Below are 10,006 nucleotides of genomic sequence, written 5' to 3'. Positions count from 1 at the left end.
GAAAACAAGATCCCAGATTCAAAGACATATTCACCCCTATGTTTATCACAGCACTATATACAATAGTAAAGATATGGAAGCAATGTGTCCATCAGTAGATGAATGGAGGAAGATGTGGTATACACAGTGGAATGTTATTCAGCCATAAGATGAAAACAAATCCTACCATTAGCAACAACATGGATGGACCTAGAGGGTATTATGCTCAATGAAATAAGCCAGGCAGAGAAAGACAAGTACCAAATGATTTTATTCATTTGTGGAGTATAACAAAGCAAAACTGAAGGAACAAAACAGCAGTAGACTCAGACTACAAGAAGAGACTAACGGGTACCAAAAAGGGTTGAGGAGGGTGGGTGGGGAGGAAGGAAGAAGGGGATTGAGGGGCATTATAATTAGCACTCACAATTTTGGTAGGTCACGGGCAAGGCTGTATAGCATGAAGACAAGTAATGACTCTATAGTATCTTACTACACTGATGGACAGTGACTGCAAATGGGGTGAGCCTGTACTTGATAATACCGATGAATGTTGAAATCACAATGTTGCTCATGTGAAACCTAAGATTATATATCAATGATACCTTAATTTAAAAAAAAAAGGGACTAAGGTCTGAAATGCCACCATTTGAGGGGGTTAATTTTCCCACTGCTAGATGTCCAGTTCTCTAAGAAAGATCAAAACTAGTTCTTCTTGATATAGTTTTTGTTATATTAAAAATCAATTTCTGCTGTACTCTTCCTACTCGTTCATGTACTTGGGTAGCATTTTTAATGCGTTGACAATTCTCAAACTAATCTAATTCATGTAAATGCCACACATTTTTGGACTGTATGATGAAACTATAACATAGCATTTGTTGATTGTTTTCTGTATGTCAGGCACTGATCTAAGTAGTTGAAATGTATTAACTCGGGAACTGGCACATTCATGAAGGGAGGGAGAGGCTAAAGAATATAACCTAGATCACATAGCAAGTAAGAGCTGGAGCCAAGGCGTGAACATAGGCACTGACTCCTGAGGGGAAGCTCATGTGTCCCAACACTATGCTATGCTGTCTTGGGTATGTTTGGTTTTGAAAAAGAACCAGCTGTTGAACTGAAAAGAGGCATATGACCCACCTCCCCTTAAAATTCCTGTTTTCCTCAAAATGATTCCTTTGATAAGACTTGTTTTACATGCTTGTGATTTTATAAAAGGCTTTAATATGTTAGAATATCATTTTATATGCTAATGGCTGTTGTATATACATTTTATTGACTTTTTTCTCTTTCGTGTTTCAAACTGAATGAAGAATTGTAAATGACACAATTGCATAGTGATATAAGTGTATTATGTTACATGTTTAACTTTGCACATACATTTAGTTCAAGAAAGGTATTATATTAGTAAATAAGTACATATTTATCTCAACCTTTAAAAACTTTTATGAAATCTAGGATAAATGTATTGAAATTAGATTCTCTGGGCAAAACTAGAAAAGTATATGGCTAATGAATTTGCAAAGGAGGAAGAAGCTACCAAATGAGAATTACAGAACTAGAATAATCAATGAAGCTGTCTTCAAATATGACTTACGTGATGCCCTCTTTTCCATATTTTAGTCCCTTACCATTGCTCTTTAATCTAATTTGTCCTGATAGTCTAGCAAATAATACAATTAAAAACCCCCCCTCCTCCTCAGAGAGGAGATATGCAATAAAATGTGTAATACCTTGTGTATAGTTACAAGTTTAATAAACATTATCTAAATCACTAAAAATCAACTAGTGTCTAAAATTTGCATTAAGAAACATATTAAAAATAACAGACTATGTGTTTCAATTTTAGGTCAATATACATGATTTTCAATATAGCTAACCTCAATGTAGGGCTTGCATTTGGCTCAAGCACACCAACCAGACTTCCCAGAAGGTGATTATCTGGTGGATCACTAGGATCTGTGGGTTCCCTTCCTTAGCCTTATCACATCAGATTCCTACCAAGCTTCTCCTGCATTGAGAATCATTAGGAAAGGATCCAACATCCATGTGCTCCCATCAACTCCTCCCTCTACCCCCACAATAAAAACAGCAAGTTAGTTGTGTTTCTGTGGACTTCTCACTGGAGACCATAAGTTTGAGTTGAATTATTCAATGTGAGGGTCACAATGAGAGAACGTGGATCTTTCTTATTCTTGTGGACTGTGATCTTTCCTTTCAAGGCTTCACCTATAGAAAAAAGGCAAAAAATGTGTTTAAGAATTCAAGGAATACAGTCTAGCAGAAAAGTAACAATGTATATACAATACTCCTTGTTTTGTTGTGAGATGTTTCCCTAAATTTAAATTTTTTAAATTATTTTTTAATTAACAGATTTAATTTTAAGGCAATTTTATATTTAATTTTGAGCAAAGCTGATCTAACTTACATACGACAGGTGTCACATCCTTGTGAAAAAATTAGCAAAACTATAGTGGTTATGCAGGGTTGGCTAAGCAGTTTTATTCGACTCCTGAATGTGAGGCCCTATGATATCGTGAGTTCTGGCATATAGAAAAGCAACACATGGTTTCTGCCCTCTAAGAGTTCATGGTGATAGTGAAAAGAATAGCTAAACAACAACTACACAATAGGTATGTGTTGAAAGTGTGCTGGAGGTGAGGACTGGGAGTGGCTGGAAGGCAGTGAAAGACAAGGTTTTCCAAGAATGAATGAATTATTTGAGGACTAAAGTCATGGTTAATTAAGGAGTGTACATGGAATGGCACTGAAGGAGAGCTAACATGTGCAGAGTCCCTTCAGGGAATGGCAGTCTGGGGAACTGAAAATTACAGTTGGGAAAACTGAAATTTGTATTTTAAAGGCACATGAGGAAGGCCGTTGGCCTTCAAGGTACTAACACTGTGAATGGAAGACAACTTACACAGGTGAAACAGTGAACACAAAAAATAATACATATTTGTTTAAAGGCAAAGACTAATTTCCTAAAAACTTTTCTCGTATGCTCCAAATTTCATTTTACTCCAAAATGGAATTATGTCTATGTGTTTCTCTGATTACAAAAACTTGCCATTTAAAATTTTCATTTATTTACCAAGTTATTTAAAAGTAACAAAAGAGATTGCTAAGTCATAATTGATCACTATTCCTTGCTTTACTAAGAGTGAGATCATACCAAACAGCATCAGCTATAGCTTCACAATCCGGACGGACACTGAAGACTCCATATAAAATGACTGAGGAATGTACATAAAGTTACCTAAGTACTGAATCAATATCTTCTTTAAAAAACCTGCCAGTCCCTACATTAAGGGATGATGAATATGAATGTCAACATGGTTGTGGAATAACAAAACCATCTACTAGTTATATTTATTCAGAGTATAAAGATTCTATTACTGATACATTCTATACAACCTGCAATAAAGGTAAGGCCTGTATGTAAACAGTTTAATACAAAATTAAGGAATTAAAGAGTAATGGAAGAAATAATGTAGTCCAAGGTACATTCCATTTGGCCTAATTCAACAATGATTTTATGTGCAAGTGTATATGTTAATGTGTATATCTAGCCTTGGTTTTTATATCTGAGCTATCCCTCTATATTATTAAGAAAACAGAACAAATCTACTTCATGTGCCATGCTCACCTCAGCCTGACAAAAGTTTCCAGTGAGGGAGTGCTATAAAATGTATAGGAAGTTCAGGTTAATCATTAGACAGTAATAATTGCCAATATTTATTTCACACTTATTTCATGCTGACCCTATCATAAGGTCTCTGTATGACTTATTTCACTTAATGAATAACAAATACCTCTATGAGGTTTAGTACATTTTCCTCACTTTACACATAAGAAACAGAGTTCAGAGGGCTCGCTCAAGATGGCGGCGTGAGTAGGGCGGTGGAAATCACCTCCCAAAACCATGTATATCTTGAAAATACAGCGAATAAAACTATTCCTAAAAGAGAAACCAGACAATACAACAGCCAGGCTATACCTACATCTGTGAGAGCTCAGCATTTCATGAAAAGGGTAAGATACAAAGCCATGGCCTGGCAGGACCCAAGCACTCCCCTCACCCCAGCTCACTGGTAGGAGGAAAAGAATCAGAGTGGGGAGCAAGTGGAAGCACAGAACTGCTAAATAACCAGCCCTAGTAATCTGCACCAGGAGCACAGACACACATCACACAGTGTACTGGATACTAGAGAAAAAGAGAAGAAAAATCCAAGACTGAGAATGTGAACAGGTCCCCGGAACCAGCTGCCCTGGGACAAAGGAAAAGTGGGTGCTTTAAAAGTGTTAAAGGGACAAGGGTTTAACAGGTGGACAAATCATCCTGGCACACTCAGCCCAACAGGCTGGGAATTTTAAGGGACTTCAGGTGCCCTAACCCCATGGCTGGCAATGCAGCTCTGAGACCCCTCACACTGATAGGTAGCCTGCCATTCATTCCCCCCCACAGGCACTGCAAGCACACCGGCTGACCCGCCATTGCTGCGGACCAGCCAGGGAGGAGACTCACTCACAGCAACCACAAAGAGTCTTCTCCCAGCACACAGTTAACCAGGTCAGACCCAGAGGATGCCCCCTGCATGCAGCTGCCTGGCATAGGCAGAGGAAGCCGGGGCAAAGTCTGGAAATCACAAAGGGGTGCCTTTCTCACAAGAGAACACACGCCACTTGCCTGTGACCCCTGTCAGTGCCTCAGGCTATCCCCAGGGCCGCCCCACCCACGGCAGCTCAGGGGATTAACTCAGAGACTGCTCCCTGTGTGCAGTTAACCGGCACAGGCAGCAGAGAAGTGCAAGGCGACTAGAAAGCAGGAAGGGACTTTGTTCTCCCAGCTGACACATGCACCACTTGCCGGCGATCACCTCTATTACCACAAAAAGGCAGAAGAACCTGGTCCAGTCCAAAATCACTCAAACACCAGAGAAAGAGCCTGGTGAGACTGATATAAGGAATTTTCCTGAAATAGAATTCAAAATAAAAGTCATAACAAAGCTGATGGAGCTGCAGAGAAATATGCAAGAGCTAAAGGGATGAATTCATGAGGGAGATAACAGAAAAGAAACAAACAATGGAAGGATTTAAGAGCAGACTGGATGAGATGGAAGAGACTGTTAATGGAATAGAAATCAGGGAACAGGAATACAGAGAAGCTGAGGCAGAGAGAGATGAAAGGATCTCAAGGAATGAAAGAATATTAAGAGAACTGTGTGACCAATCCAAACGGAACAATATTCACATTATAGGGGTACCAGAAGAAGAAGAGAGGGAAAAAGGGATAGAAAGTGTCTTTGAAGAAATAATTGCTGAAAACTACCCCAAGCTAGGGGAGAAAATAGTCTCTCAGACCATGGAAGCCCAAAGATCTTCCAAAACAAGGGACCTAAGGAGGACAACATCAAGAAATATAATTAAAATGGCAAAGATCAGAGACAAGGACAGGGTATTAAAAGCAGCAAGAGAAAGAAAAAAGATCACCTACAAAGGAAAACCCATCAGGCTATCATCAGACTTCTCAACAGAAACCTTACAGGCCAGAAGATAATGGCATGATAAATTTAATGCAAAGAAACAGAACGGTCTTGAATCAAGAACACTGTATCCAGCAAGATTATCATTTAAATTTGAAGGAGGGATTAAACAATTCCCAGATAAGCAAAAATTGAGGGAATTTGCCTCCCACAAACCACCTTTACAGGATATTTTAAAGAGAATACTCCAGATGGAAGCACTCCTAAGGCTAAGTAGATGTCATCAGAGAAAATAAAATCACATCAAGGAAAGCAGACAACCAAATACTAACTGAAGGCAAAAAGTAAAATCAGCTACTCACAAAAGCAGTCAAGGGAAACACAAAAGACTACAGAATGAAATACCTAACATATAAACAGTGGAGGAGGAAGAAAAAGAAGGTAGAGAGATAATAATCAGACTGTGTTTATAATGGCATAATAAGTGAGTTAAAGTTGGACAGTTAGATAGTAAAAAAGCTACCCTTGAACCTTTGGTAAGAAAGAATCCAAAAACTGCCATGACAATAAATACATATCTATAGATAATCACCCTAAATGTAAATGGACTGAATGCACCAATCAAAAGATACAGAGTAGCAGAATGGATAAAAAAGCAAGACCCATCTATATGCTACTTACAAGAGACTCACCTCAAACCCAAAGACATGCACAGACTAAAAGTGAAGGGATGGAAAAAGATATTTCATGCAAACAATAGGGAGAAAAAAGCAGGTGTTGCAGTACTTGTATGAGACAAAATAGATCTCAAATCAAAGAAAGTAACTAGATAAAGAAGGACATTACATAATGATAAAGAGGGCAGTCCAACAACAGGACATAACCATTAAAAATATCTAGCACCCAACAAAGGAGCAGCAACATATGTGAAACAAACAGTAAAAGAACTAAAGGAGAAAACAGAATGCAATACATTCATTTTAGGAGACTTCAACACACCACTCACTCCAAAGGACAGAACAACCAGAGAGAAAATAACTAAGGAACAGATGGACCTAACAGACAACTACAGAACTCTACACCCAAAAGCAGCAGGATACACATTCTTCTCAAGTGCACATGGGACACTTTCCAGAATAGACCACATACTAGGCCACAAAAAGAGCCTCAGTAAATTCAAAAAGACTGAAATTCTACCAACCAACTTCTCAGATCACAAAGGTATAAAACTAGAAATAAATTGTACAAAGAAAGCAAAAAGGCTCACAAACACATGGAGGCTTAACAACATACTCCTAAATAATGAAAGGATCAATGACCGGATTAAAACAGAGATCAAGCAACATATGGAGACAAATGACAACAACAGGTCAATGCCCAAATATTGTGGGATGCAGCACAGGCAGTTTTAAGAGGAAAGTACATAGCAATCCAGGCCTATTTAAAGAAAGAAGAACAATCCCAAATGAATACTCTAAAGTCACAATTATTAAAACTGAAAAAAGAACAAATGAGGCCCTAAGTCAGCAGAAGGAGGAACATAATAAAGATCAGAGAAGAAATAAATTAGAGAAGAATAAAACAATAGAAAAATATCAATGAAAACAAGAGCTGGTTCTTTGAGAAAATAAACAAAATAGATAAACCCCTGGCCAGACTTATTAAGAGAAATACAGAATCTACACACATAAACAGAATCAGAAATGAGAAAGAAAAAATCACGACAGACTCCACAGAAATACAAAGAATTATTAGAGAATACGATGAAAATCTATATGCTAACAAACTGGATAACCTAGAAGAAATGGATAACTTTCTAGAAAAATACAATCTTCCAAGACTGACCAAGGAAGAAAGAGAAAATCTAAACAGAACAATTACCAGCAACAAAATTGAATTGATAATAAAAAAATTATGCAAGAACAAAACCCCGGGTCACATGGATTCACCCAAAAATTTTATCAGACATTTAGAGAAGACATAATACCCATTCTCCTTAAAATTTTCCAAAAAATAGAAGAGGGGGAAAAACTTCCAAACTCATTCTATGAAGCCAGCATCACTCTAATACCAAACCAGGCAAAGACCCCACCAAAAAAGAAAATTACAGACCAATATCCCTGATGAACATAGACGCAAAAATACTCAACAAAATATTAGCAAACCAAATTCAAAAATACATTAAAAAGATCATCCATCATGATAGAGTAGGATTTATGCCAGGGATGCAAGGATGGTACAACATTCGAAAATCCACCAATATCATCCACCACATTAACAAAAAGGACAAAAATCACATGATCAACTAACTCCATAGATGCTGAAAAGGTGTTCGACAAAATTCAACATTCATTCATGATAAAAACTCTCAACAAAATGGGTATAGAGGGCAAGTACCTCAACATAATAAAGGCCATATGTGACAAACCCACAGCCAATGTCCAAACAGCAAGAAGCTGAAAGCTTTTCACCTAAGATTGGGAACAAGACAGGGATGCCTACTCTTCCCACTTTTCTTCAACATAGTACTGGAAGTCCTAGCCACAGCAATCAGACAACACAAAGAAATAAAAGGCATCCAGATTGATAAGGAAGAAGTCAAAGTGTTAGTATTTGCAGATGACATGATACTGTACATAAACAACCCTAAAGAATCCACTCCAAAACTACTAGAATATCTGAATTCAGCAAAGTTACAGGATACAAAATTAATACCCAGAAATCGGTTGCATTCCTATACACTAACGATGAACAAGCAGAGAGAGAAATCAGGAAAACAATTCCATTCACAATTGCATCAAAAAGAGTAAAATACCTAGGATTAAACCTAACCAAGGAAGTGAAACACCTATACCCTGAAAACTACAAGATACTCTTAAGAGAAATTAAAGAGGACACTAAGAAATGGAAACTCATCCCCTGCTCATGGCTAGGAAGAATTAATATTGGCAACATGGCCATCCTGCCTAAAGCAATCTACAGGTTCAATGCAATCCCTATCAAATACCAACAGCATTCTTCAATGAACTGGGATAAATAGTTCTAAAATTCATATGGAACCACAAAAGACCCTGAATAGCCAAAGCAATCCTGAGAAGGAAGAATAAAGCATGGGGGATCTCACTTCCCAACTTCAAGCTCTACTACAAAGCCACAGTTATCAAGATAAATCGGTATTGGCACAAGAACAGACCCATAGACCAGTGGAACAGAATAGAGTCCAGATATTAACCCAAGCATATATGGTCAATTAATATACAATAAAGGAGCCACAGATATACAATGGGGAAATGACAGCCTCTTCAACAGCTGCTGTTGGCAAATCTGGACAGCTACATGTAAGAGAATGAAACTGGATCATTGTCTAACACCATACACAAAAGTAAACTCAAAATGGATCAAAGACCTGAATGTACATAAGAAACCATAAAACTCTTAGGAAAAAAACATAGGCAAAAATCTCTTGGACATAAACATGAGAATTTCTTCATGAACATATCTCCCCAGGCAAGGGAAACAACAGCAAAAATGAACAAATGGGACTATATCAAGCTGAAAAGCTTCTGTACAGCAAAGGACACCACCAATAGAACAAAAAGGCATCCTACAGTAAGGGAGAATATATTCATAAATGACATATCTGATAAAGGGTTGACATCCAAAATTTATAAAGAGCTCACGCACCTCAACAAACAAAAAGCAAATAATCCAATTAAAAAATGGGCAGAGGATCTGAACAGACACTTCTCCAAAGAAAAAATTCAGATGGCCAACAGGCACATGAAAAGATGCTCCATGTCGCTAGTCATCAGAGAAATGCAAATTAAAACCACAATGAGATATCACCTCACACCAGTTAGGATGGCCACCATCCAAAAGATAAACAAGAAATGTTGGTGAGGATGTGGAGAAAGGGGAACCCTCCTACACTGCTGGTGGTAATGTAAATTAGGTCAACCATTGTGGAAAACAGTATGGAGGTTCCTCAAAATAGAAATACCATTTGACCCAGGAATTCTACTTCTAGGAATTTACCCTAAGAATGCAGCAGCCCAGTTTGAAAAAGACATATGCACCCTTATGTTTATCGCAGCACTATTTACAATAGCCAAGAAATGGAAGCAACCTAAGTGTCCATCAGTAGATGAATGGATAAAGAAGATGTGGTACATATACACAATGGAATATTATTCAGCCATAAGAAGAAAACAAATCCTACCATTTGCAACAACATGGATGGAGCTAGAGGGTATTACACTCAGTGATATAAGCCAGGCAGAGAAAGACAAGTATCAAATGATTTCACTCATCTGTGGAGTGAAATCATTGATAAGAACAAAGAAAAAACTGAATGAACAAAACAGCAGCAGACTCACAGAACCCAAGAAATGGACTAACAGTTACCAAAGGGTAAGGGACTGGGGAGGATGGGTGGGAAGGAAGGGATAAGGAGGAAAAGGAGGCCTTATAATTAGCACATATAATGTAGGGGTGGAGCACGGGGAAGGCAGTACAACACAGAGAAGACAATAATGATT

At 37.9% G+C, this 10,006-nt stretch overlaps 1 protein-coding gene across 3 annotated transcripts in view; it reads right to left on the bottom strand.

Annotated features, from left to right (window-relative positions):
• Positions 1–231: 231 nt before the first annotated feature.
• Positions 232–10,006, bottom strand: part of PRMT3 (protein arginine methyltransferase 3) — a 149,842-nt gene continuing 140,067 nt past the window's right edge. For all 3 annotated transcript variants that reach the window (XR_012122640.1, XM_073216321.1, XM_073216322.1), the window contains one exon: positions 232–2,211. Coding sequence is in view for 2 of the 3 variants with exons in the window: in XM_073216321.1 (XP_073072422.1) it covers positions 2,102–2,211 (110 nt within the window). In the remaining variant the exon portion in view is untranslated. The remainder of the gene's footprint in view (positions 2,212–10,006) is intronic.

This window comes from Manis javanica, chromosome 11, assembly GCF_040802235.1.
Source record: "Manis javanica isolate MJ-LG chromosome 11, MJ_LKY, whole genome shotgun sequence".
NCBI lineage: Eukaryota > Metazoa > Chordata > Mammalia > Pholidota > Manidae > Manis > Manis javanica.
Note: the sequence above shows the minus strand (reverse complement) of the source record. Positions and strands in the feature narration are given on the sequence as shown.